We start from the raw sequence: 27,277 nt of genomic DNA on the forward strand, positions 1-27,277 counted from the left end.
AGACCCGTGCCATTGGAGCGCTGTCCCACTGCAGGCAGCCACCTGCTCCCTCCCCGGGGCAGCTGTGCCAAGCAGGCACCCACCACTGTGCTGGTGCCGGGTCTGGCACTGCCGCAGCCTCCCGTAGGCAGCCCCTCCTTGCCAAGAACATGCTGACCTTCCCAGTGTCTCCCCGCAGCAGGCACCGAGGCACCCAGTAGGCTGCTCCCGGCACTGCTGGGGACCGTGGCACCAGCACCAGGGCAGGATCAGCCCTTTGAGGACCAGAGGGACCAGGCTGGGAGCACCTGTTGGCAGCCAATGGGTCTTATTAGTGTCCCCCAACACTGGGCAGTGCAGTGCAGGGCAGTCTCTCCTTGCCCAGTAACACCAGTACACCTGGTGTTTCTGCTGCTGTGGAGGTGCAGGTGCTCAAGTGAGAGGCTGTGTGGTCACCTGGGGTGGCAGCGGTGGGGCACAGGGAGCAGGGGGAGCTATGTACATGGGGAGGGGACTGGGAGCAGCTGGGGGTCCCATAGTGCTGGGGTGGTGAGGGCTGGTGCTTAGAGCCCACAGCAGGGTGTCCCCATCCCCTCTGCGTCCTGAGGTGTGTGCTGCAGCCCTGCTCCCCAGCCCACCACCCTGTCCCCTTCATCCCCATAAGCGCTCGTTAGCCCACGTGTGTGTGGGGGATAATTGCTATTAAAGCCCTGCTTAATGCACAGACTTTACTGGCAGGGATTTATCTGGGCTGGAGCAAACCGCGCTCGCAGTCAGCCCTTTGACTGCAGGGAGAGCGGCCAAGGCTGTGCCCTGCCATGGTTGAGGGGGGGCACGGGGTGTGTGGAACCCAGCGTCCCGCATCCCCCTGGTCCCTGTCTCCCTGGTCCCCGATCCCGCCGAAGTTCCCCGGTTCCTTTTGCCAAGGTGACATAAGCATCTCGCCTGTTTCCATGGCAACGCAGCGGCAGGTGAGCGCGAGGCCGATGCGGGAGCCGGCACGCGCCACGTGGGGGGCCGCTGCCCACGGGGCGCCCACGCTGCGCCCGCACCCACGGACTTGGGGTGGGGCCACGCTGTGGGGGGGGGTCCCACAGGATGTGGGGGGCCCACAGTGCACGGGGGTGGCTGCAAAGCACGGAGTGCCTATGGGATGTAAGTGCCCACAGAGTGTTGGGCATCCACAGTGCATGAAATCCCTGCAGAGCCATAAAGTGTGGGCTGGCTGTGGTGCATTGGATGGCAACAGGGTGTGTGGGGTGCCCGTCATTGATGGGGCGCTCGTGGTGTGTGGGGCAACCAGACCACAGCCCCTCTGCTGCCTCATGGGGCTGCAGGCCAGCTCCAGCCTCCCATCTATGCCACATGGGTCTATCCATGTCCACACCACAGCACAGGGCCCCACCAGTGCCTGGCACAATGCTCAGTGGCAGGACAGCATCCCATTCGGGACTAGGCAGCAGCACCCTGGCTCTGCACTCACTGCACATCCCCAGATCCGTTTGCTGCCCATGGTCCCATCCTGCCCACAAGGCACCCAGCACCCTGGTTGGGTGGGCAGTGGGAGGGGCTCCATGCCCATCCTGCCTCCCCCACCCATTGCTGCTGGCCCCGAGTTTCCTGTGCCCCTCCGCTCAGCTATGATGGATACCCACACAGCTCAGTAATTGCTGTACTAATTTCGTATGTGATTAGAAGGCCGGTCCCACAGTTCACCTGGCATGCCTGCCACAGTCACCCGGGCAGGAGGCAGCTGTGGTGCTGTGCAGCAGCAAACATGGTATTTCACAAATAAATTGGGTTTATTTACGCAGCGCCCATGTGCCAGCATGGGTATTGTAGCATGGGCACCCAGGAGTGCCCGAGCAGTGGGCACAGCAGTGCAACCACGGGTGATGCAGCAAGCGGTGCCGCAGCCGGCGTCAGGGACGGCACCGTGCTGGGGACCGCAGCGCCTGTCCGCGCCGTGACCCCCTGGGCTGGCCCCAGGCTGAGGCTGGGGGGGGGTCGTTAAACCAGTGAAATATGAAATGCCTGTATATCCCCGACAGGGGTTTTAATTAAATTAATTGCCAGTGACATTGTAAAAGTGCTGATGGGGTAATAACTGGCGCGTTATGGTCGCCGTTTATCTTCCCCGCGTAAATTAGCTGCCGCACCTTGCCCATCCCGGCGGGCATCATGGCAGGTTCATCGGCACCCACTCCCCGGCTCCGAGGGGCCTGATCCAGCTGGGGAGAGCAGCAGGGCCTGAAGCTCCCCTGGGAGACCCAGGCAGGGCCTGAGGTATCCCTGTGTCCCCTGTGTCCCTGTGGCGCAGGCGGCTGTGCCAAGCAGGAGCCAGCTGGGGTGGGCACGAGCAGTGGGGTCCCATGGGCACATGGGGAGTGGCTGGTGGTTGCAAAACGAAGGCACTTAATTACTGCGCATTCCATCCCATTTAATTGCTTATTAAATCCTAACCAGCCAATTAGCAGCAGCAATTACAGCTTCATTCAGTGACACAATCGCTATTTTATCGTTTGTTAATCAAATGCTTATTTAGGGCCCTGGTTTATTAACTCTTTCTGCGGCAGACACCGGTGGGGTGGGGGGAGGGGGGACACCTGGCCATGTCTAGGATGGGGGATGCAGGCGTCCTAAGGCTGTGCCGTATGTCCCCAGCACTGCTGTCCCCATGGTGGGACAAGCATGCAGCCCTGAGCCACCCTTGCCACCCTGGGGACAGCCAGCCCCCACATGCCATGCCAGTGAGGGTGTCAGTGGCACAGGACAGGATGGACTGCTGTGCTGCCCTGCTGTGTGCCCACCACTTGCCCAGCATCCCTGTGACACTCTGGTGCTGCAGGGCAGGATGCAGCCTCTGGCTGATGCCTTACAGCATGCTGGGGAGGGGGTGGCAGGCACCCCAGAGGCGTGAGCAATGGCCCTTGTTGGTCACACTACATTTCCTTTTCATTAGCACTAAGTGTGGACATGAGGGATCGGCGCGGGTTCAGCGGGCGCAGCCACCGTGTGGCTGCTCTCCCTGATGGATGGCAGGGATGGGAGGGGGCTCCCACTTCGCAAGCGGGGGGACGGTGGTGATGCACAGGACCACTGGCATGGGGCCTGCTGGGGTGGATGATGGCCCAGCCAGGGCATGCTGGAGGTGGCCGAGCCCCATTTCCCCGCAGGTGCTCAGCAAAGCGCAACTGTGGCCAACCCGGCATCCGGCGCATCCCCGGACCTGCTGCCGCACTTCCAGCTGGAGCCAGAGGACGTTTACATTGTGAAGAACAAGGCAGTGAGCCTGGCCTGCCGTGCAACCCCTGCCACACAGATCTACTTCAAGTGCAACGGCGAGTGGGTGCACCAAAGTGACCACGTCACGCAGCACAGCACTGACCGCAGCACCGGTGAGCACTAGCGGGAGGGACGGTGCTGGCCCCAGTCACAGGGAGCCACGTGTGCCACTCTTGGTAGGGCTTGCATGGGGCTGGGGCCGTGGGGACTGCTCCTGGCACACCTCTGCTGACACGCTGCCAACCGGTCCCAGGGCTGCCAGTGATGGAGGTGCGCATCGAGGTCACTCGCCAGCAAGTGGAGAAGATCTTTGGGCTGGAGGAGTACTGGTGCCAGTGCGTGGCCTGGAGCTCCTCTGGCACCACCAAGAGCCAGAAAGCCTTCGTGCGCATCGCCTGTGAGTGTCTTGTGGGTGCCCAGATGAGCAGTGGGCACTGGCCTGGCCCCACCCTCACCCCTGTGCCTCCCCAGATCTACGCAAGAACTTCGAGCAGGAGCCGACAGCCAGGGAGGTCTCCATCGAGCAGGGCATCGTGCTGCCATGCCGCCCTCCTGAGGGCATCCCCCCTGCCGAGGTGAGTCCCTGCAGCCGGGCAGGGCAGGATGAGGATGCCGTGCGTGCTCCCACACAGGCACATGGTGATGTCCTTGTGCTCTGCAGGTGGAATGGCTGCGCAACGAGGAGCTGGTGGATCCGGCGCTGGACGCCAACGTCTATGTGACGCCAGAGCACAGTCTGGTGCTGCGTCAGGCCCGCCTGGCCGACACTGCCAACTACACCTGTGTGGCTAAAAACATCGTGGCCCGTCGCCGCAGCTCCTCTGCCGCCATCATTGTTTATGGTACAGCCCCACTTTGCTGGTCCCTGCCATGCTGCCCCAGTGTCATCCTCCCCGTCCTGTCCCTCCCCACGTCCACTTCATGGCAGGGCACTGACGGGTCCCTCTCCACCCAGTGAATGGCGGCTGGTCGACGTGGACGCAGTGGTCAGGCTGCAGCACCAGCTGTGGACGGGGCTGGCAGAAGCGGAGCCGGACGTGCACCAACCCCACACCCCTCAACGGAGGGGCTTTCTGTGAGGGCCAAAATGTGCAGAAAACCGCCTGCACCACCCTCTGCCCAGGTACCCGTCCTGCCCAGGGCACCACCACCGCCCCACCGTGCGGATGCTGCACTCCCCACTGCGCTCATTGAGGTCCCTGTCCTCACCGGCTGTCTTGTCCTCCAACTCCCCTGTGTGTCCGTCTCTGCCAGCCCTGGGGCAGGGGAGAGGGGTGGTAGCGGGTTGGTAACCTCGAGCTGTACCCACAGTGGATGGCGCCTGGTCAGAGTGGAGCAAGTGGTCGGAGTGCGGGGCCGAATGCACCCACTGGCGCAGCCGGGAGTGCTCAGAGCCAGCACCGCGCAACGGGGGCCGGGATTGCCATGGCCCCGAGTTGGACACTCAGAACTGCACCTCTGAGCTCTGCACCCATGGTGAGCATGGTGGGGATGACAGGATTGTCCCCTGGGAAAGGGGGCTGGGGGTGGCTGTGGGTGCTGACACCTGCCCTGCACAGCTGCCCCTGGTGCAGAGGACGTGGCGCTGTATGTGGGACTGGTAGCCGTGGCCGTGTGCCTGGTGCTGCTGCTGCTGGTGGGGGTGCTGGTGTACTGCCGCAAGAAGGGGGGCCTGGACGCTGATGTGGCTGACTCCTCCATCCTCACCGCCGGCTTCCAGCCCGTCAGCATCAAGCCCAGCAAGGCCGGTGAGCAAGGGTTGAAGGGACAATGCACCGCACTGGGACATGGTGTCCCTTGGGACGTGGGGGTGGCCATAACCCCCAGGTGGATTGGGTAGGGGCTGTTTGCCCCAGGGCATCCCTGGGTGGGGTTCTGTGCCCTGTGGGATACCTGGTCTTGAGCTGGGGTTCTGTGCCTTATGGGGCAGGGATGTTGAATCTTAAAGAGTCCCTGACTGCAGGGTCAGTGCTCTGCGTCACGTAGGGTCCCTGGTTGTGGGCAGGGGCTCTGTGTCCTAAAGTATCCCTGTTCCCTACACACAGCACCCTGAGTTGCTGCTATGTGCTCTGAGGACCCCACTGGTGACTGTACCCCAAGGGTCAATACCATGGAGCAGGGACTCAATGCCCTTTCAACCCCCAGGGGTGGCTGTGCCCTATAGGATCCTCACCATGGGGAAGGGATTGTGTGCCCCATGCCCCCTGGGGCTGACTGTGCCACTGCGTTGCTGGGGGGGACCCCCTGTTCCCACCATGCCCTGGCACCATGGTTGCTTGCTCTGTGCCACAGACAACCCCAGCCTGCTCACCATCCAGCCCGACCTCAGCACCACCACCATGACCTACCAGGGCTCGCTCTGCTCACGCCAGGATGGCCCTGCCAAGCTCCAGCTGCCCAATGGGCATCTGCTGAGCCCGCTGGGTGCTGGGCGGCACACGCTGCACCACAGCTCACCTGCTGCTGAGGGCGCAGATTTCGTGGCCCGGCTCTCCACCCAGAGCTACTTCCGCTCTCTGCCCCGTGGCACCAACAACATGGCCTATGGCACCTTCAACTTCCTGGGGGGACGGCTCATGATCCCCAACACAGGTACGCTGGGGCGGGGGGTCTGGAGCATTGCCCAGTGCAGGCAGTGTCCTCATGGGGCTCACTCCCTGCCTGCACCCCCGTTCCCACCCAGGGATCAGCCTGCTCATCCCACCTGATGCCATCCCGCGGGGAAAGATCTACGAGGTCTACCTGACCCTGCACAAGCAGGAGGAGGTGAGGTAGGTGCAGGGGCTGCCGGGGCACGTGGCTCTTGGAAGGGGGTCCGTCCTGACTCAGCTGCCCCCGTTGCTGCCCCAGGCTGCCCCTGGGCGGCCGGCTGCCAGACGCTGCTGAGCCCCATTGTCAGCTGTGGCCCTCCCGGGGTCCTCCTGACCCGGCCTGCCATCCTGGCCATGGGGCACTGCGTGGAGGCCAGCGCCGAGAACTGGAGCATCCGGCTGAAGAAGCAGTCATGCGAGGGCACGTGGGAGGTGAGCATCCACAGGGACAAGGGGATTTAGGGATGGAGGGGGGACGGCTGTGGCCAAGGTGCATTTCTGCCTGGGTGCCGCAGGACGTGCTGCAGCTGGGTGCTGAGCCGTGCACGGAGCTGTACTACTGCCAGCTGGAAGCGCAGGCTTGCTATGTGTTCACGGAGCAGCTGGGGCGCTTCGCCCTGGTCGGGGAGTCCCTCAGCATGGCGGCCTCCAAGCGCCTCAAGCTGGTCCTGTTTGCGCCGGCTGCCTGCCCCTCACTCGAGTACAACATCCGTGTCTACTGCCTCAGCGACACCCAGGATGTCCTCAAGGTACTGGGGGTCCCCATCCCTGCCCATCTCAGCTTGGAGCAAGGGCTGTGCTCCCAGGGTATGGCATCTCCTGCCTGACCACTGCATGTGCCGGCAGGAGGTGATCCAGCTGGAGAAGCAGCTGGGGGGGCAGCTGATTGGAGCTCCCCGGGTGCTGCACTTCAAGGACAGCTACCACAACTTGCGCCTCTCCATCCATGACATGCCCAGCTCCCTCTGGAAGAGCAAGCTCCTCGCCAGCTACCAGGTGGGGAGTCTGGCCAGTGTGTTGGGATGGGGAAGGGGGTGTGGAGGGATGTCTGCCACTCTGACAACTCCCTCCCATCACCCCACTGCAGGAGATCCCTTTCTATCACATCTGGAGTGGGTTGCAGCCCTTTCTGCACTGCACCTTCACCCTGGAGCGCCTGAGCACCAGCACCTGCGAACTGGCCTGCAAGATCTGGGTCTGGCAGGTGGAGGGAGACGGGCAGAGCTTCACCGTCAACTTCAACATTGCCAAGGTGAGGGCAGGGCTGGGGGACTCCTGGGGGTGACCACGAGATGGCCTCACATCCCTCCCCCTTCCCCCTGGTGCTCTTCCCTAGGACACGAGGTTTTCAGACTGGCTGGTCCCCGATAACGAGGTGGCCACCCCAGCTCTGGTGGGCCCCAGTGCCTTCAAGATCCCCTTCCTCATCCGCCAAAAGATCATCAGCAGCCTGGACCCGCCAGGCACCCGGGGAGCCGACTGGAGGACGCTGGCACAGAAGCTCAACCTCGACAGGTGACCCAGGCTGAGAACAGTGATGGGGATGGGGTGGTACGGTAAATAGGGGTTCTGGCCTCAACCTCGACAGGTGACCCAGGCTGAGAACAGTGATGGGGATGGGGTGGCATGGTAAATAGGGGTTCTGGCCTCATCCTGCACCTATAGATGGTTGCTGGAATGCTGTGAGATCCTGGGACCAGGGTGCTGGCCAAGGTGAGGCTAGCACAGGGCTGGTAGCAGAATGTGGAGCCATCCCTGTGCCCTGACATGGTCCCTCTGTCCCCCTCCAGCCATCTCAGCTTCTTCGCCTCGAAGCCCAGCCCCACAGCCATGATCCTCAACCTGTGGGAAGCGCGGCACTTCCCCAATGGAAACCTCTCACAGCTGGCCGCTGCTGTGGCTGAAGTTGGCAAGCAGGACGGGGCCCTCTTCGCCGTCTCAGAGGCTGAGTGCTGAGTGTGGCGGGGAAGGGGGGGCAGGAAACTTCGCTCCCAGGGGACTGCCACCATGGGGCTGGGGGGAGCCCTGGCTGGCCCCCAAATCCCTGCTGCCCACAGCGCACAGGGAGACTGCCTGGCTCCTTGGGAGAGCGGGATGCCTGTGCCCCACGCAGCCAGACCCCCCCAGCCCACTGTGGCGGTGGGGCTCAGCCCGTCCCCGGGGGTCCCACAGCCCCATGGTGGGGGTCGAGGGGGTGCTGGGTGTGCGTCGTGCGTGCGGTGCCGTCGTGCTGTCTGCGTGTGGGGCCGGGTGGCCCCAGGCCCCGTGCCGTGTTGTGTAAAGACCGTTTTTTTAATTCTGTATTAAGTGCATTCAAGTATTTACACTTGGCCTTATGTACATAGCGGTGCCGCGGGCGGGGGGTCTGCCGGACGTGAATGTAAATAAATTCGATATATATTGCTACGTGGGGCTGTGCCCGGCCATGCGCTGCCCCTCATGTTCCCCCTCAGAAGTCAGAGGTATGGAGCACAGCGCTTTATTGGTGTGATGGTGATGGTGATGGCTATTGCCCCGGGCCAGTGGTACGACAGGCCACAGCTGCCACAAGCGCGGCCCCTTTCCCCGAGCCGTCCTCTGATGGCATGAATTTGACGGTGCAGTTGGGCGCCAGGTCCCGCAGAGTCCTCTGGACGCAGCGGGAAAAACTGGAGGGGACAGGAGGGGAGAGTGAGGACTGATGTCCCCCACCCCATTCACCCCATGCCTCCCACCCCATGCTCCTGCCATAGGGTAAGGGTCCCTGGTGGGTTCCTGCCATCCCTGGCCCCACTCACTGTGGGTGCAGCTTGTACAAGGTGCCATCCACCCCCACAGTGACAGACAGTCGGTCCAGGCCCCGGTTCTCCCTCATCTTCTCCACCACAGCAGCCAAGCCGGCAGCGCAGAGCTGGGCTGCCCGCACGGACACAGTATGGCACACTTCCCGCATCAGCACGCTGTCCTCGTAGCTGGCATTGAGCTCCAGGTCCTGCAGGATTTGCCGTATCTGCCGCAGGGCCAGCCCATCGCTGACCCAGACCAATGCCACAGTTAGCACCAAAGTCCCTGTTCCCACCACTGTCCCCATCCCATAGGCTGGAGTGGTGTCACCCTGCCTGTGCCCCATCAAGCATGGCCTCTTCTCCTGGGGTTCCAGCCCCCCACCCCAGGTTCAGGGAACCCAGCAGAGCCCAGCACTCACAGCTCAATGGTAGAGAGGAACTTGGTCTTGAAGATATCCTTGGTGAAGAGCTTGGGGCTGGGATTGCCGTGGAACAGGAGCTCTTTGTCTGACATTGCCAACAGGATGTGGCGCACAATCTCGCCCAGGTACATGCCGCTGATGAGCTTCTCAAACCTGCCCCAGGCACAGCCTCAGCTGGGCACAGCCACCCACTCCCAGCCCCCTCTGCCCCAGGGCCCTTGCCCACCTCTGCTTGCCGGGATTGATGGTCTGCTCATCCACCACCTTGTCGAAGCTGGTGAAGATGTGGTCCAGGCAGCCATTGTCCCCAAAGGCCCCCCACTCCATGTTGATGCACATGCGGCCCTCGTCCCCTTCCACAGTACCCACGTTCCGCATCTCCTCCATGTAGCAGGCATTTGTCCCTGTCCCTGTGGGCCCCATGCTGGTGTCACCCCCACCACAGTTGTGGTAAAGGCACATGGCCATGCCACATAGGATGGGGTGGTGGTGAGGGGATGGGGGACCTCCTGGTTACAGAGGTGCTTCTCACCCACAATGAGCCCGATTTCACATTTTGGGTCTTCATAGCCACAGGACATCATGGTTCCCACTGTGTCGTTAACCAGAGCCACCACCTTCAGCCCTGTATGCTGCCAAACAGGAGATGGGGACACATGCAGCCTAGTGACAGCCAGCTCGCTCCTGGGGCTGGCACCACCTGGGCGCCGGGTGCACCCCAGGGACAGGGATGGACCACAGGACGTTCCCTACATGTTTGCGCTCAGCAGCCTCCCGCAGCAGCTGGACCACGTCCTGCCCCACACAGCCTGAGGCACTGAAGCCTTTGGTCCAGGTCAGCAGCAATGCCTGCAAGAGAGGCAGGAGCAGCCTCCAGGCAGCCGCCTCACACCACATCCCAGTGTCCTTCCTGTACCCATGGGGCTGGAGGCAATCCCTCACCTTATCCAGGCCCACTTGCTGGCAGGGGAAGGAAAAGGTGAAGCCGAGAGGTAGGGTGTGTGTCATCAGGTCCTGCTTCAGCTGGAAGTCCACGATGCAGTCGATGATGTGGTCAAAGAGCTGTGGATTGTGGCCACAGTCAGCATGGCGGGGGCTGGGATAATGCTGCAGGGGGCTCTCCCAGCCCCATCCCAGCCCTACAGACAGACAGCAAGGAGGGAGGCAACGTGGACCCCCTCACACCATCCCCTAACCATAGGTCATCAGCCTCACCGCCTCGCCGGTGCCCTGCATGATGGCAGTTGGGATGACATAGATCTCACTGGCCATGCGGATGCCCTCCTCTGTCACGTGCACCACCAGCACACGGAAATTGGTCCCTCCCAGGTCCAGTGCCAGGAATTCACCTTGCTCTGTAGAGAGCCAGCACAGGGCATCAGCAGAGCCATGGCCTCATTGGCACCCACTTCCCAATGCCCCCGTCCCTCACCGGTGCCATCAGGCGTGTGACAAACGTAGGTGGGCAGCATGCGGACAGAGGCATTGGCATGGGTCTCCTGACCCAGCCCTAGCTCCATCTCCCGCCTCATCAGTGCCTGGACCTCCACCAGGTCATCATGCTTGAGCCGCAGTGGGGCCAGCACCTTGTCCACCTCCCGGCGCTGGGCCTCCAGGCGCACAGCCACTGCTGTCACCATGGCTGCCCCCCGCCCAGACCCATCTGTTGAGGGCAAGAGAGTGGGCACACACTCAGGGGCCAGCAGCCTTGTCACACTCTGCAGGATCTCCTCGAACCTGCCAGAGGAAGAAGAAGATAGCAAGGGCATGAGGCATCCTGCTGGGATGCCTAAAATCTGCTCCTCACCCTGTCCCACGAACAGTCACTCACTTGTGGGTGAGGCTCCTGAGAGCCTGAGACTCTCACAGGGGCCAAGGGAACCAGCTCCTGGCCACTATCCCTGCACTGGGGTCATGACCTTCCTCACCTGGTGTGGCCTTGGTACAATTCTCCATCCACCCCCACATTGACAAGCAGCTGATCCATGTCCCGGGTCTCGCACATGTAGCTGAGGACGGCAGCCAGGCCAGTGGCGTAGAGCGTGGCAGCGCGGCTCACCACCGCCCGGCAGATCTGCTGCACCCGGCTGCAATCTTGCTCATTTGGCTGCAGCCCCAGAGCTTCCAGAGTCGTCTTCGTCACAGCCATGCCTTCCTCAGTGCTGCAAGGCAGAGCACAGCCTTGCAACACTTGCGGGTCCAACAGCTCGCAAATAGGGGCACCCATCCATCACCACCCCATTCTCCCACCCATGGTAGCTCCTGGTCCCCAGACACTCACCTGATGATCTCCAGAACCTGATGGGTCGTGAGCACACCCTTCTCCTTCAGGACAGCAACACTGCTCCCAGTGAAGAGTGCTTTTTCAGCGGCCAGGGCAATCAGCACGTGCCGGGTGATCTCCCCCAGATACAGGCTGCCCACCATCTTCTCAAATCTGCATGCAGCCCACATGGGAGTCAGTTGTGCCTCCCTAGCACCCCTTGGCCCTTTGAGAGCACCCAGGAGCATTGCAGGGCTCCTGTTGTGCTCCTGTAGGTAGGGCCTGACATGCTCAGGGATGGATGGGGAACCCCAAGGACCCTGTCATTGCTGAGGGGTGGGAGCACCTCTTCTCCCCAGGGCTGAAGGATTCTTCATCCACGCACTCATCATAGGGGGTCAGGATGTCACTCAGAATACCATCATCCCCGAAGCGGCCCCACTCAGTGTTGATACACATTCGCCCGCTGGTCTCCTCTGCTGTTTCTACCAGATATGCCTCAGCCATGAAGCAGCAGTTGCTGCCCTTGTCTGCAGGGAGCAATGGGGGTGAGCACCAGCTCAGCCCCCCCCCCAGCACCCTCCACCCTGGCACATGGGGTGCCCGCTGCTCACCTGCAACCAAGGCAACCTCACAAGGTCTTCCCTCTGTGCTGCAGGTCATCATGGTGCCCACCGTGTCATTCATCAGGGCAACAACTTCCACATGGGAGAGCTGACCGGGAGCAAAGTGAGAGCATCATCAGCCCCTCCACAGGGGCAGCCCCTGACCAGGTCCCCCCCACCCCACGGTCCCCCACCTCCTGCTTGTTGATGGCTGACTGTAGCAACTGCACAACATCCCTCCCCACCACGTCCTTGCAGCTGAAGCCCTTGGACCAGGAGATGAGTTCTGCCTGTGGAGAACATGTGGCAGAGCCATTGGCCTCCAGCACTGGACTGGCTTCTCTCCCCACTGCTGCTGTGCTGGGGAGGATGTGGTCACAGCCCGGGACAGGGCCCCTCACCTTGTTCAGCTGTGTCTGCCGACAGCTGAAGGGGAAGACGAAGCCCAGGGGGAGGTGTTCCAGGGGTGTGTTGGCGTCAGCCAGGAACTGGGACAGGCATTGTGCAATGAAATCAAAGAGCTGCAAAGGCATGACTAGGGGTAAGGGCTGCTTCCCTTATCTAGTACCCAGGATGTAGGAGGCAGTCCAGAGCTCCAGCACCAGTCCAGAGCCCTGCCAAGCCTCCATGGTGCTGGGCAGCCCAGCACCAGCCACCCTGTGCCATGGCCTCCTCATACCGCTTCCCCCTCGCCCTGCATGATGTCCTCTGGCATGTCAAAGGTCTTGTACATCATTTGTGGGCTCGGGTTTCCATCTCCAAAGAGGGTCACCAGCAGGGTCCGGACCTGGCTCTGGCACAGCTCCACCACCAGAAAGTCACCCTTCTCTATGGGGGAACAGAGGCTGTGTCAGGCCAGAGACCTTTCCTGTGGCAGATCCCTTAAAATCTGCTCCTCAGCCTATTCCATAGAGGAGGCTCCTGAGAGCCTGAAACCCTCACAGGGGCCAAGGGAACTAGCTCCTGGCCACTCCCCCTGCACTGGAGACTGGCAGAGGGGCAGCTTATGGACTCCATAACTGACTGGAGAGCTGTGTACCCCTCCCCAGCACCCTCAGAGCCAAGTCCAATGAGGTGGGGCTGCAGGTAGCAGGGCAACCCATCCTCAGACCAGGCTGTCTTACCGGTGCCGTCAGGAGTGGCGCAGATGTAGGTGGGCAGCATCTTCAAGGTGGCCCGTGAATGTGTGTGGCGGCCCAGCCCCCTGCGCATGGCCTGCATCATGTGGCCCTTCATAATGTGCAGCCTCTCCAGCGGGATGGTGAGCGCCCGCAGGGCTCGTTGTACCTGGTGATGGTGCATTAGGCCAGAGGCACAGGGACGAAGGGCAGGGGATGCCTGGGGCAGGGACAGACCTTACCGGTGTGCTGGGGGAAGAATCCCGTTCTTGGTTCATCAGATGGCTCATTGTGAACCTGCATGGAGGGAGGTGGCATGTCACCTGCTGAGCGCTGGCCCGCAGGACAGGACTCATGCCTGCCTTTCCCCTGGCACTTGATGGTGTTGGGGGCCTGCCTCCCACCTATCCTCTGTTTCCATGCTCCATCGGGAATCGTTCCTTTGCAGCGTCCGCCCACTGTCTCTGCGATGGTGTAGGTGGCAGCTGTGCCCCACCACGGCCATGGGCGAACCCGACGGGACAGCTTGACGAGGGGGTCTCCGAGACCTGCAAGAGGCCGGAGCTGCTGTCCCTCCCCTGCAACGGCCCGGGGGGCTGGGGGAGCCTGCGCGGCTCCATCCCCGGTCCCACCGCGGCCTCCGCAGGGCAGGAGCGCGCCTCACCGTCAGAGTACGAGCCTGCCGCCGCTCCGAGGCCCGAGCTTCGCCGGGGGCGGCCGGCAGAGGCCGGGGCTCCGCTTGGCGTTGGTCCGGCGCCCGCCGTACCGGCCAGACTGGGGACGGGTTGCTGCGGCTGCCCAATGGCGGCGGAGCCGGGGCTGGTGTGGGCGCCCAGATGTTAAGCCCGTGGGGGCCGGTGTTAAAGCCCGTGGGGGCGCGGGGCGGGCCGTGGCCGGTGGGTTAAGCCCGTGGGGGCCCGGGGCCCCGGTGCCGGGACCGTTTTGGCGCGGGGCGGTCGGCAGGCGCGGGGGACGGCGTTGCCGCTGCCGTCCCTTGGCAACAGCCCCCACCCTCGCCGCGCCATTGGACCGGCCCGCGCAGGCCGGGCCCCGCCGCGGCCAATGGGCGGCGGCGCATTCGGCCACCCCGCGGGAAGGGGCCGCTCCTCGCGCCCGGCCGGGCGGCAGCGCTGGTGGAAACCCGGGGTTTAATTAGCTCCGCATCAGCTCGTCCCGTTAATTAGGCAGCACAGTCCCCCTCTCCCCTGTTCCCGGTGAGGATGCTCCCGGGGAGCAGGTCCCTCCACGGCCCGGTCCGGAGCAGGCAGACCCGCGCTGTCCCGGGGAGCGGGAGCATGGCAGAGCCACCTGGGGACAGGGAAGGCACCAAGGACACGGGGACACCGCGGCCGTGGCTCCTCTGGTCCCCGCATCCGCTGACTGCGGCTGTCAGATGACACCAAGGTGCCCTCCACCCCTCCCGGCTGGGAATGTCACTCTTGTGTTGCTGTGTGGAGCAGGGGGTACTGCAGCCCCCTGCCCAGGGGTCTCTGAGCCCCCACCACCCTCTCCCCCCCAGGACAGGCCTGGGGAAGCGTGATTTGGGACCCACCGTCTGCTGCTCCTCCTCTCCTCCCTCCAGCGCCCTCCCATTCCCCAGAGAAAGCCAGCACAGCTCCGCTGTGGTGCTGCAGTTTCATAAAAACATACATAAATATATTTCCATTTCTGTAACAGAGAGCAAAGCTGCACAGGCACCTATAAAACACACAGTCGCTTCTCCACCCGGCACTCCCCGCACAGGTCGTATAAAACATACAAAAAGGGAGTGGGAGACAAAGGCTGCAGGTGAAGCAGGGGTACGGTGCCGAGAAGACCCTCACTGGGGCACGGGGAGCTGCTGGGGGGTCCCTGCCACATCGCCAGCCTCAGAATTTGTGCCTTCTCCGGCGGCAGCCTTTGGTCTGTTGCTGGCTGCCTGCACGGAGAGCCACGCGCGGCTCCGAGTCCATCACACCGTCCATGGCTTCCGAGGAGACATCGGGTTTCGCAGGGGAGACGTGGAAAGAAAGGTGCTGAAGGGAGAAGGGGCCGTCTGCTGCTGGCTCCCCACTGGCTCCAGCTGAGAGCGCGGGAGGGGACTGTTGGTCTCCTAATCCAGTGAGGGGGGTCTCCACGTCAGCACCTGCAACAAGAGCACACATCAGCCCTCCTGTGTGAGCCACAGGTGCTGCTGAGAGCACCACTCCCCACCTGTCTCCTATTGTCTTTGGATCCCTGCAGGGAAGCACCAGTCTCCCATATCCCCCAGGAAGCTGAACATGTCTTGGTGCCACTGCTCAGAGCATACCCCATCCCTGCAAGGGCTCTGGGTGCTGGCACAGGTCCAGCGGGCACAGGTCCAATGGGCACAAGCAGGGATGTGTACTGGGGAATGCTGACAGCCAGCTAAGCTCACAGCCTCCTGCTCTGCTCAGGAAGCACAGGCCTTTCCAAGGAGAATTTGCTCTGCCAGAACAGCCTAGGCCAAGCCAGGATGAAAAGGGGAGAACTGGGAAAAGGACACTCCTGACCCAGCCAAGCAGGCACAAAAAGCAGTTTAAGCAGTTTCCCACCTTCAGACTTGCTCTCTGAGAGCTCCAGCATCCTGAGGAGGCCCCTCTCCCGCTTTCCGGTGTCCTGCCAAGGAGAGGAGAGCCACCATCATAGCACTGCCACAAGGGAACCCCATAGCCCTGCAGGCACAAGTTCCCCTCAGGCTGGGCACAAGAGGGAATGCTGCATGTCCAGGGCCTCCAGCCACCCACAGGAAGGGCTCTGTTCTGCACCCAGCCCAACTAGTGCTCAAGCAGAGGCAGACAAAAGCAGTTAATTAAGAAAAACCCAGCAAGGAGGGAGGCCAGGGTGCAGGAAGCCAACCCCAAGCCCAGCTGGTGAGCACAGTGCTGTAACATAAATGGAGGCACCAGGGGCTCTGCCACAGCTAGGACATATCCTCCAGAACTGTGCCTCCAAGGGCAGGTTCATCCCAGTCTGTCTGAGGGCACCAAGGCTTGGTGCTGGAGGGAAGGGCCTTCCTTCAGGGCAGAGCCAGATGAGGAATGCACCTCTTGTACCCCCTCTCAGCCCCTGAGAAGATGCAGCCACACTGGTCACACAGGCTAAGGGAAGACCGCTTGGCCTGGCTGCTTTGACCCTCACTGGCCCAGCAAAGTCCCCTCTTCTAGCTGCTCCCTGCCCCCAAAACTGCTCTAGAAGGCACTGGTGTCCCAGCTGCGGGTTGGAGCTGCAAAGCACCCCAAAATAGGCCATGGCAAAAATCCACAAGCCCAACAGAGCCACTAGGAAGCTTTCCAATGGCCCATCCCATGCCCAGTCGTGACCTGTTCCCCCATTGAGCTGCCACCTCAGCACAAGGCAGGGCCAGAGGTAACACAGAGCCTCGCCAAGCCAACCCCAAAGAGCCACCTGGCTCCAGCATCTTTCCTGCATGCAGAACCTGCACACCAGCCAGCTGTGGGGCACAGGGACAGAGTCAAACAGCCCCCACAGAGCCAGTCACATGCAGGAGCAGCCGTGCCCTGCAGTACTCTGAACCACACAGCGCTTGGCTGTATCCCAGCCAAAATCATCAACCAGAAATCTCATCATTTGCATCTGAATCCCCAAAGGGCTGAGGCCTGTGATGGATTTAAGGGATTATACAAAACTAAGACATCATGTTGCATCTTCATGCCGTGAATCACATTTCTGAGCACAGGCAAAGCTGCAGCACTAGGGCTTTGCCTGCAGAAACCAGCAGGAAGGCCTTGAAAGGACCCTCTCTGTGCTCCCCCAGGACCGCTGCGATCAGGAAAAAGCACAGTGGGGGCCAACACCTGGCAAGTGACTGTGAGCCAGCTGCCACCCACACTCCTGCCTCCCACCTCCTCTACCGAGGCACATTCCCCACACCCCACACACCTCCACTGCACTCGCTCCCCCACAATTCTCCCGGGATGCTGTGGTTTGCTCCCAGCACAATTCCCCCTGCTCTGTTTCTGAAGTCTCCCCCGTGGAAAAGGACTTGTGGATGGACTCAGATAGGCTTGCCATCCTGGCGGTGCCCCCCACTCCATCGACATTCAGCCGAGGAAGGCTGCAGGATTGAGGCACACTGGCTGGCAGAGGGACAGCCCTGGCTGTCTGCCCACTGGAGAGGTTACTGGCAGCTCTGCTGGATTAGCTCACCCCTGGGACCAGTCTGTGCTCTCACCGAGCATAGCAGGAAGGAGGGCAGTGAGTTCTCTGCCCACAGTGGCCCACAGGGACAGGCAATCCTACATCAGGTCAGCTCATCCCCATCAACCAGGGAAGCAGCTCCTGCTGCCAAGCCAGCCCCATACCCAGCGCAAAGCAAAGGAGACGGTATGCAGGGTCGCCCCTCACCTTGGCTCTTCGCAGCCTCCTGGTTCCCTGAGCTTGCCTAGCAGCCTGAAGGCAGCTGTCCACGTGCCTCTGATACTGCAGCAGTGGCACCAGTGATTTACAGAGGTAGCACTTCTCACACCTGCCAGGCAGCAAAGGACAGAGCACTGCATTAGGATTCACCGTGCACTGGGCTCCCAGACACCAGCGGTGACTTTCCTCCTCCAGGCCACGCCACGGAGAAGACGTGTCACCAAATCCAGTCTTGCTCAGTGGGGTTGGGCCAGCACCAATCGCAAAGACTGAGTGATTATCAGTTTTCCCTGCCTGTTCCTCTGTATCCTGCTGCTGCAGCAGCGGGACAGTAATCAAATCTGTTCATCTAACTATCTCAAACACCACTGATTTCTCCCCAGACATAAAGCACCCTGTCAAAATCTACAGAAATGAAGTGCACGGGCTTTGCAAAGGGGAGCTAAATTCTGCCTGAAAAGCAAACCAAGTGTGTTAAATCAGAGAGACATTTTACCAGGGCTGGATGAACTTGTCTGACTAGTAAATCAAGTCTTTCTCTGCACTGTCTCCATTTTACATCATGCCATGCAGGGAGAGGAATTGCAGAGCACGTGCTCCTGCTGGGGGGCTGGCTCAGCCTGTTCCTCAAATCCCCTCATTTGAGTAGAAGGTGCCCAGGCTCATGCAGGACAACCGAGTGTTCTTGGGAAGAAAATCATGCTGGGTGAAAGGAGATGAAGGTCAGGCATGGATTTACACACAGCTACACTTGCTTCCACACCAGGGAACCGTGGTCTGCAGGGACTGAACCGTGCAGGAGAGGACACTGGCTCTTCAGAATGAATTCAGGAATGGACCATCTCCAAGAAGAGACAAAGCCCCCAGGGACCAGCCCCAGCAGCATTGCATTCACTTTGATAGGGGTACTCTCTTAGTGAAACACCCCAGGCTCTAAAATGCATATGGAGAGCCCCCATCGAGCAAAACTCTGCAGTACTTTTCCTGTATTTTCTTTCCAGTCAGTGCTGATTACCCAGATAATGTGTCTAAACAGAAGCTGTCCTCTCTATAATTAGCCTAATTCCATTAGTGATGTTGCCATCCACTGTTTGTAGCAGCAAAATTGCTTCCATAGCAAGGATTTTACTGTCAGATCCTCTCTTATGATGCTTTGTGTGGGTGGCAGGAGGAGGGGCTGCATGGAAAGAGATTAAACAAAGCCACTGCTATTCTGAAAGTCTAATTTAATTAAGAATATCACTACAGGTGCCATGTTGACAGCCTCCATGTCCTGGCCTCTTCTTTTCCTGGGGTTACCAAGCTCAAATCTCCCATTAGAAACCAGCTGAGTTAGCACCCTTTTAGCTACAGCTCCACCCCAGCAGCCACACGCCCCTGACCCACCATGGATTGGGCTGAAAGGAAATCAGTGCAAAAATAAACAATCTGAGAACAGCAAATTCCTCTTGCTTCAGTTTAAATATAGCCAGCACTGCAACAAGAGCCACTGACAGAAGGCAATTTCTTAGGGAAACATTGCTATAAAGCCAACGGCCAGCATTTGTACAGGAATAAAGACATCCACAGTCTAGCTAGAATGGAAGCGTGGAAACAATCTTGGAGAAGGCAAGCATACCTACTTACTTGTCAATGTCTAAGTATGAAGGGCTGCCTTCACCACTGGCAGCTTTATTTCTTGCCTCTCTCTGACGCCGGGTGAGCACTGGAGGAAAAACAGAAAGGGTTAACAGAGAGGGCACTACTGTCCACCCCAAAACCACCCCTACACGATGCCCAAATGCAACAAGTTTCCATTGCTTTCACTCAGGGCTGCAGCACAAGTGATGGTAGAGGCAAACACTGGACAGGGACCAGCAGAGTCTTCTTTCCTGAAGAACAGGTTGCTGACCAAGTCTCCCTTTTTCCCTCAGGGATACTGAAGAATTTATCTTTCCCAGACTTGGAAGCCAGCTAAACATTTCACACCTAACTTATCTTCAGCCAGAAACAGCTGGATCGGCAGTATGTAGTTTACAGGAATTTTAAAGCTGACGCGCAGCAGCGCGATAGCCCGGGAGAAGCGTTATCCAGCTGCTCCAGCAGCACAGCACCACTCCCTGCCAATCCAGGCTCCCGTGCCTGCTGCAGGGAGGGACTGTGGCAGCTGTGAGCTCGGGGACATGGTGAGCTGAGGCAGGGGCTGTGCAGAGGCACTGGCCCTTCTGCAGATGTGGCAGGGAGAGCCTTGCAGGGGAGGGCACAGCTCATACTGGAAAGGGAAGGTTACAACAATTAGCCCCGCAGTCGTCGCTTTCCCACGGCCCATATGAACCAGGGTGACCAGTGCTATTGTCCATATACAGCTCTGGGGGTCCCCTGCATGACGATCTCTACTAGGAGCAGTGCTGCTGCCCAGCAGCTCCAACACATGTGGGTAGCCAAGGAGATCCCCACTGAGCAGCTGATGATGGGTCCAAAAATTTCTGTTCCCTCAGCAAGCCCAAGCAGCCTTTCCCAACTGGCTCTGCAGGCATCTGCAGGGAGCATGTTGGAGCGTTGTCCCTTTCAGTCGAATTCCTCTCAGCGTATTCCTGTTGACATACCACCAGCAAAGATCCTCAGGGAACATTTCAGATAGCTTAGCTTGCTTCACCAGGGACGTTCAAGACTCCAGCTCCAAAACAGATGTCACAGTAAGCGCTCTCAGGCACGCTGGCTAAGGGGACAACGCAGGGAGCTGTTTTACGGCTCGGTGACGCTGCTTCCCATACTGACATTAGAAAAGGTCTGAATCCAAGGTATAGGCACAACAAACCTGTTTTTGTTGGCACATCATCTGTGATAAAGAAAGCAATGCACAAAATTTTGTGCAGAATGAACGGAATTCTTCTGAGTTTTAGCTAAACCCCATTTCCAAAGTGTTGGGCAACCCCAATATCTATCCAATGCAACACAGCCTTTCCCTTAGCAGCAATCTGCAGCTACAACCAGCAATGCACTGCAAGGTGCTCAGGAGCTGTTGGGGCTGACAGGAGACAACCACTGAAGAAACAAGCTCGAGCGTTTCCTAGGATGTGGGTATTGTCTCGTAGGCGATGACTGATACCAACAGCTCATCTCTCACAGGAACTGAAGCAAACGTCTCTCTTTAACATAGTCTGGCCCAGATTCAAAGTGGCAGCCTGACTAGGATGGCTGGAAATGATGGCCACCCCTCAGGCCACCCAGCCTCCCAAGAACCCAACCAACACATGTGTTTGACAGCATGGTGAGAGCTGCTCTCCAAACCAGCGTGCGCTCGTTAATATTCCTTTAACACCATCTTGGGAGCCTTGTGCACCAGCTCAGGTGTTAATCAGTTCTATTTTCTTCCAAAGGCAGTGAACACATCTGGCATAATGGGCCCATTAGAGATGTCTGGGACTAGCTCTGCAGCTGCCCAGGGGGAGACCCTCAGCTGTGTTGCTGGAAGAAGCAGCACAGGAGAGAGAACAGGGCCAGCTGGTGAGGCACGACCCCTGCCAAAACACTTCAGTCACCCACAAGAAGGTAGTTCAGAATACAGGAGAAGACTTGCCGCAGGGAAAATCCCCACCACAGAGCAGTGCTGACCTGCTGTGTGACAGGAACCTTGTAACTCTCCCAAATGAAATGCTCTTTGCTGGGTCAGACATGCTCCGTAGTCCAACAACCACCTTTTCCCTCACTCGGCATTTCTTCTGGTTGACAAGTCATCCTTGGCCTGTTTGGTTTCAACATGCACCCTGGGGGAGAGGAGCAAACCCTCCCCAGTACAGTTCTGCTATCAGCCCAGCCCAGGCACCTCCTGGGGCTGCAAGGCCAGAGCCACTGAGCTCCTCACCTTGCTGCTTGGCCCACCAGCTTCCTCCCTGTGCTTATTGCCAGCTGTGCCACTTCTGTGCAGGATCTTTTAGTGTCCAGCTCACAGCATCTTGTCCCTTCTCAGAAGCCATCCAGCTTCCTCTACACCCATTCCCTTACTCCTTCTGCTGTATTAGTGCCACTTCTACTGATGTCAGGAGCTTTTTAACAACACCAGTGCTGCTGCTGAAGACTGACAGCTGCACCACACTGCATTTGAGCCTTTGGGAGGAAGGGATATACCAAATCTTCATCTCCCTGAGCTCACTTGGGAAACAAGATGTCAGATGCGTGTAGATGGAGGGTAAGAGGCATCAAGTATGTCACAAAGCTTGAGAGTATTTGCTGTACTCAGCAGCAGCCAAGACTAGCTTCCAGGGTGAAAGCAGCAGATTCCTGTGTTGGCAGCAGCAGCAGGCAATGGATACGGTGGCTCCAGCAGAGCCCTCTCACACAGCCCCTCTCACACAAGTGAGCCCTTCAGTTGAGTGCATGAAGAAAGAGGGAGCTGGCACAGCACTTCCACAGATCCACTTGTTCGTTTGGAATTAACACCAGTCACTGAGCTGGAAACCCAGGACCTGAACCTTCCCCAGCCTGGTACAGGGGCTAACACAACAGCAGGCTCTTCTTTTTTATTTACTCAGATCACAGGAAAATGGAAATTCATGACCAGATTTTCATACTGCCCAGGTGTTTGGTGGTCTGGGCATCCAGCCAGGGTGTCCATGTGTGTAGGGAAAGTGACTGTAACTCATCTTGCCCAGCTAACTCATTTGAAAATCTGTCCTTAGATATCAGCCAGGCTGAGCTGGTCTCCCGAGACCTAACACCAAGAGACTTTGGTGCATGATTAGAAGAGGGAAGAAGAGAAGTAAAACCAGCAAGAACCCATCCTTTTGTAATTTTAAAATGAAAACCACTGACAGCTGTAGTTTGCAGAACTGCATAATCTGCAATTCTAGAGACATCGGGAGTAAGTCCAATTAATAAATCTGAAGACAGACCAGGAACCCCTGACCCAGTGCACCAAAGGAAAATTGAAGCAGTCTTTTCTTAACAGATCAGGACATGGCTTAGAGTAGTGAACTCTGATTTCTTCTCACATGAGGCTGTTGCTGTGCTCTTGAGGAAGCCAGCAGCCAGCCAAGAGCACACAGTGCTGCAGCAGTACAGAACAGCTTCTGGACCCACACAGGAGCTGGCATTTGCCTCAGAAGACAATTCTCTCACCTCTTTTTTTCTCCCCATGCTTTAGCTTTACCTGTGGATTTTGTGCTAGCAATGGATGCCAAGGTAACAGCCCTGGAAACAGAGTTCTTTTGTACCTGCACAGCTGTGCCAGGCTACTGTGTGGCCTCTGCTCAGAGCTGAACATCCCCCCTGCCTATTCAACCCAAAATCCAATGATCAGCCCGTCAGCTGAGACCCCTCTGGGTGACTCTCACCTTCCAACAGATGCTGGGAACTGGCCCAAGAGGCCCTGTGACCCAGAGCCCCACAAGCAAGCACAGGATTCTGCCCAAGCCCTGGAAGCCCATGGTCCTTCAAAGAGTCTGGGTGCAAACAACACAGGTGTCATAGACTGGTATGGATAATAGAGCCTGGTCTCTACAGGGAAAATACCAGAATAGCTGGCAATAGAAAACCCAAATTATTGTGATTTTGTTCCAAACCCATTGCTCTGCTTACAGCCATTATTGCAGAGCAAAATCCCTTCTATTCCAGGCTGGTTTTCTTATGGGGGGATTGTTCTGAACAAGCCAGAACAGCACAGTAGCAATTCCAAAATAACTACCCTTACAAACATCCCCAAGGAGACCAGTCTGGAGCAGAGTGGAGAGGCCAGCCTTGAACTCTGTCCTGCTGAAAGCCAACACCAAAGGGAAGAACAAATTCCCTCACACTGCCAAGAATTCAAAGCTTTTTCCTGATCACAGTCAGGATTCCCTAGGATCAATGGAAATGCTCACAGTCCAGCCACACCAGGGACCTAAATACCACAGGGCCAAAGATGTTTCTGTTAAAAGGCATACTAAAAATTCTGCTCCATTTTGTAGCATGGATAACACCTTTATCAGTGTTGAGGATAGAACTGTGATAATTTGTGATTTGCCTGAGCCAAATGCTTTGCAGGGCTGTGCCTACAGAGAGAACTTCCCACCAAAATTAAGCACCAGCCAGTATCAGCCACTACTCTGGCTCCTGTTATCTTGACAGGACCCATGTCACATCCCCAAAGATTTAGTATAACAGGGACCTTGTTCAGGAACTACATCAACTCTGCATTAAGATTACATGGTGAAACTTCCTCCTGCTAGAGGAATGCAGAAGTTACAGTTCTTGTACTAGCCCTGATTTGCTCAAATTGTTTAAACATCATAGATTTAGGTTGCATGTAATAACCCAGAATGTAACTGAAAATTATATATTCACAACCTGAAAAGTTAATCTTATTACAAGCTACTACTTTGATATTACCTGACATTGTGCTAACACAGATTTTACATTTCAAGCAGCAGCTAAAACATAACTTACTGAATATGTTGATAACCAACCAGTGTATTTGTTCACTTAAGCTCTGCAAAGGTTGGCTATGGAAACCTGATATAAAAAAGACTGCAAAGAGGATTAATACGGGCATTCTGACCGTGCTTCTACACCTCACTCTTCAAATGAAGGAGAAAAATCCACACTCCCAGATTGATAGTTATCATTTTGCAATTTTAGTGGAACAAGAGGGAAACTTTTCTGCAATCTCTGCCACCCGAACAAGCCATTTTAGTACATACAAATGTCAGACTCCACGCAGAGCACAGGCCATGCTTGGAGTGGTACAGAACATTTTTCCTTCTCAAGAGCCCTGAAGGACACAAGACTTCCATTTCCTATCACTGCCACATTCTCTGCAGGTCCTCAACAAAACACACAATAGACACGTCTTATGAGAACTGCTTGAAGCATCCAGGACTAGATCCTGGGGCAATATTCAGGAGCTGATAATGTGGTGAATTGTTGTGTGAAGTCAATCAGAGATGTCTCTGTACAGGAAGTGCTGGAAACACCAGAGCCTCTGAATAACACTCTCCTAAACAGCCTGGAGATAGAATAAGGCAGAGCAAACCTTCCCTACACGTTATGCACCAAATATCCCAAGAAGAACAAGACTGCAGCACCTGTCTGCCAAGTAACAGTAGGGAAGGGGGACGAGCACAAGGAGCAAACACTTGCAAGTAACACTTGGCAGACCTGGAGTGTCCCTGCCAGCCTCTGCTCCCACGATGCCGTTGCAGTACATGGCATGGAGCTCGATCTCTGCAGCTGGAAAGCTGTGATCACACAGCGGGCACGACACATGGGCAGCGGCTGTAGGACTGCGCTTGGACACAGTCCCACCAGCATCTTCATCTCCACCAACCTAAGGAAGAAGAAGAAGAAGAAGAAAAATTAGCCAGATAGTGATGTTTCTCTTTTTTTGCTAGGTACAGAGCTCCATGTTGTCTGGTAGCTACTCACCCTGCCACAGACTCAGTTTTTCTTGGAAAGTTTTATTCTTCCTCCATCACATAGGGGTCAGAAATAAGACCACTGGCTGAGTAAACGGCACTGCACTAACAACTAATTCTTCTTGCAAAGGCAACATGTCCTTCTGAATCGTGGTGAAACCTCTCTGCACAGCCATGCACACCGTTTAAGGCAAACATCACCTGTACTACCGTGGAAAAATGGTAAGGCTTCCATTAATCAGGAAAGCTCAGAAGCGAAACTGATGGAAAATTCATGGGGCAAAGCAAGAGTTCAACACCTGACTTGTGCTCATCAGTTTCTGGACACGATCCACGCTACACAGGCAGCACTGTCTGGGAACACAGCTTCCCCCAGGATGAAAGGAGGCTGCTGTGGTCTTAGGGAGCAAGGAGAGATCACTGGAAGCTCCTCCTCTGTAGAGGAGGTGGCTGGAGCAATCATAAGAGGGGACACCGATCAAGGAGAGAGGCAATACCATTGAAAATCCGTGTCACAAAATTACCAGCAGAGGCTTTTTGCCAGGGCACAATGTCACAGCTCGTGTATGTTCTCAGGGTGCCATTACCACTTACTGACACGCTCTTTTTGCATTGATCACACAGTTGCAGAGGTGTTCCACTATCCATCCACGGAGATCTAGCCTGCTCCCTATGCTACTGACATTCCCAAATGCAGCAGACTGCAGCCATCTCACTCATAACTACATCTCTGCTTAGTCAGGCTTGCTGCAAGATTTTTTCACATTTAAGAAAGAACCTTTCCCTCCCTGCAATGATTAAAAAAAGCTACTTAAATATTACCCATGTAGAAAAAAAACTATAGGAAAATAATATGGAAGGGGTTTCTGTTTAGAGCTAAGCAGTGACATGTAGACAGTGTGCAGCAAAACTGCCGTCTGCTTTCCTCCAACAGTATCATTTCAGGGAAGCAGTAATTGGGGTCAGCCAAGATGCTCCGTGCCACTGGAGCGCTTTGTCGTATTACTCGGTTTATTACTTCCTTTTCCAAATTGGGATCTGATTCTGGGTTTTATGTCCTAGAGGAAAGGAGGCTGTTTTTGTTGACTCCGAGGAGCTATGTCAAAAATTGCAGGACTGGGCCTTAAACTGAGATTCCGACTCATGGAATGCATTTCTCCCAGATACCAGCTACAGCACCAAGCCCCAGGAACATCTCTTTCATTCCCAGGGAGGCTCTCTGCCCTGGATTTCTGTGGAGGAGTTGCCACAAGAGTTCCTCCAGACAAACACAAGCTGCTCAAGTACATCACTTACAGCATTAGCGCTCGTACCCCTCTCTCACATCTCAGTGTCACTGCATCGTGTGAATTCCTCACTGTGGGGCGTCACACACAAGAGCCATAAAAAACAAGATGTGTCAAATATGAATGATCAAATCAAACCTGCACTATCCCAGTCAGACAACACACGTAAAAAATATGATGGGAAAAGCAGCAGGCACTGCTCCTTCTAGCTGCCTTTTTTAAAGCAATCTTAGGAGATCACCGGTTCTACACACCCTGCCCGCCTACATTCGATGGTAAATTACTAATTTTAAATGGAAATGCAACATTCTGTAACAAAAGACACCACAGTTCCAAAACTGCTTGTACAAAACCTTGCTGTAACAGTCTGGAAAACCTCAACTGCAGAACCAATCACCCCTGTCAGAGGCAGAGACAGTTGCCTCTGCTCTTTAGCAGAGGAAATTGCCTACAAGATATAGTACTTGCAGCCAACAGCCAGCCAAAAGCAACGCTAGAGGCTGAGCTCAACAACAAGACTCCTGTGTCCTGGCTCAGCATCTGCTAGGAAGAAGCCAGTCCCAGTGGTCTAGGCTCAGCTCATGCAAACTGCTGATGCCATGGTAGCTGTTTCTGCTGTCTTCCTGGAGGGCTGCGGGCTCCGGACCAGGACCTGCTGCCAGCCATAATGTTGTCAAACAATCCCTAGGAACCTGCTCCCCACCACTTTGCTGATCACCTTGTGCCATCCAGGCAGAGGTGTGAGACCCAGGGCACCTTCTGCAGAGCACAAGGGACAGGACAGAGTCCTGGCCACAGCCAAATGGGTCACAAACGTGCTTCGGTGGCCAGCCCAGGATCAACCCTCTCCCTGCTGCAGTCCCTAATTGACTGAGCAGTGCTTGGAGATACCTGCAGAATGAAAGGCACACGAGAGCAGAAGATGGTTTATTAAGAGGCCTGTGAGAATGAGGAGCTGCAGACATGCTGTACAAGCTGCAAACTCCCAGAATGAGCTTTCCACAAATGAGTCCTCTTGTCAAGAGCTGTACGATTCTGTATCCATGTACCCTGCCAGAGGAGTACTTGGCAACCCCTTTGATATCGCTCTCTAAATTAATGGACAAAGGGAGTTTTATCAGAAGCAGGGACTGAAGTCAGGTGTTGGTACAGTGACAGCTGCAAAGCAATTGCTGTGCAGGTGTGACAACGCAGGGAAAGGAGCTGCACACAG

At 57.2% G+C, this 27,277-nt stretch overlaps 3 protein-coding genes across 8 annotated transcripts in view; 1 reads left to right on the forward strand and 2 right to left on the reverse strand.

Moving 5' to 3' along the window:
* The first annotated feature begins 3,121 nt into the window (after positions 1-3,121).
* UNC5A (unc-5 netrin receptor A) lies at positions 3,122-7,902 on the forward strand. Its single transcript, XM_018073559.3, is given in 16 exon segments — positions 3,122-3,377; positions 3,518-3,661; positions 3,736-3,839; positions 3,926-4,106; positions 4,220-4,387; positions 4,576-4,740; positions 4,824-5,012; positions 5,557-5,856; positions 5,948-6,035; positions 6,115-6,124; positions 6,126-6,287; positions 6,371-6,604; positions 6,702-6,851; positions 6,943-7,107; positions 7,192-7,370; positions 7,646-7,902. Coding segments are annotated over 16 exon segments (2,661 nt in total). The 3' UTR covers positions 7,812-7,902.
* A 418-nt stretch (positions 7,903-8,320) lies between these two features.
* HK3 (hexokinase 3) lies at positions 8,321-13,361 on the reverse strand. 2 transcript variants are annotated; one of them, XM_018073561.1, is made up of 17 exons: positions 13,271-13,361; positions 13,035-13,197; positions 12,590-12,738; positions 12,312-12,431; positions 12,105-12,200; positions 11,920-12,019; positions 11,652-11,835; positions 11,324-11,479; positions 10,971-11,204; positions 10,475-10,779; positions 10,258-10,397; positions 9,985-10,104; positions 9,796-9,891; positions 9,575-9,674; positions 9,269-9,452; positions 9,040-9,195; positions 8,321-8,866 (listed from the first exon to the last, which is right to left on the reverse strand). In XM_018073561.1, the coding sequence occupies exons 1-17, from the start codon at positions 13,316-13,318 to the stop codon at positions 8,629-8,631; spliced, it is 2,589 nt and encodes an 862-aa protein (XP_017929050.1). In that variant the 5' UTR covers positions 13,319-13,361; the 3' UTR covers positions 8,321-8,628. The 2 variants fall into 2 exon arrangements, with proteins under 2 accessions (XP_017929050.1, XP_017929051.1); XM_018073562.2 differs by having other exon boundaries at positions 8,678-8,826.
* A 1,288-nt stretch (positions 13,362-14,649) lies between these two features.
* Positions 14,650-27,277, reverse strand: part of UIMC1 (ubiquitin interaction motif containing 1) — a 35,594-nt gene continuing 22,966 nt past the window's right edge. For 2 of the 5 annotated variants that reach the window (XM_018073564.2, XM_018073563.2), the window contains exons 8-12: positions 24,522-24,690; positions 19,035-19,113; positions 17,397-17,517; positions 15,584-15,647; positions 14,650-15,153 (exon numbers count right to left, since the gene is read on the reverse strand). In XM_018073564.2, the coding sequence (XP_017929053.1) occupies positions 14,897-15,153; positions 15,584-15,647; positions 17,397-17,517; positions 19,035-19,113; positions 24,522-24,690 (690 nt within the window). In that variant the 3' untranslated portion in view covers positions 14,650-14,896. Of the gene's footprint in view, positions 15,154-15,583; positions 15,648-17,396; positions 17,518-19,026; positions 19,114-24,521; positions 24,691-27,277 lie in introns of those variants that run through there. The other 3 variants (XM_018073566.2, XM_018073565.1, XM_018073567.1) reach the window with 3 other exon arrangements.

This window comes from Manacus vitellinus, unplaced genomic scaffold, assembly GCF_001715985.3.
Source record: "Manacus vitellinus isolate BGI_N305 unplaced genomic scaffold, ASM171598v3 scaffold_25_pilon, whole genome shotgun sequence".
In the NCBI taxonomy this organism is placed as follows: Eukaryota; Metazoa; Chordata; class Aves; order Passeriformes; family Pipridae; genus Manacus; species Manacus vitellinus.

Bases quoted from the DNA above. Each gene is read 5' to 3' on its own strand.
- HK3 (XM_018073561.1), bottom strand. From the start codon at position 13,318: ATGAGCCATCTGATGAACCAAGAACGGGATTCTTCCCCCAGCACACCG. The intron at 13,198-13,270 runs GTAAGGTCTGTC...CACCATCACCAG, and splicing joins ATTCTTCCCCCAGCACACCG to GTACAACGAGCCCTGCGGGC. The intron at 9,453-9,574 runs GTGAGAAGCACC...TGGGGCCCACAG, and splicing joins TGAAATCGGGCTCATTGTGG to GGACAGGGACAAATGCCTGC.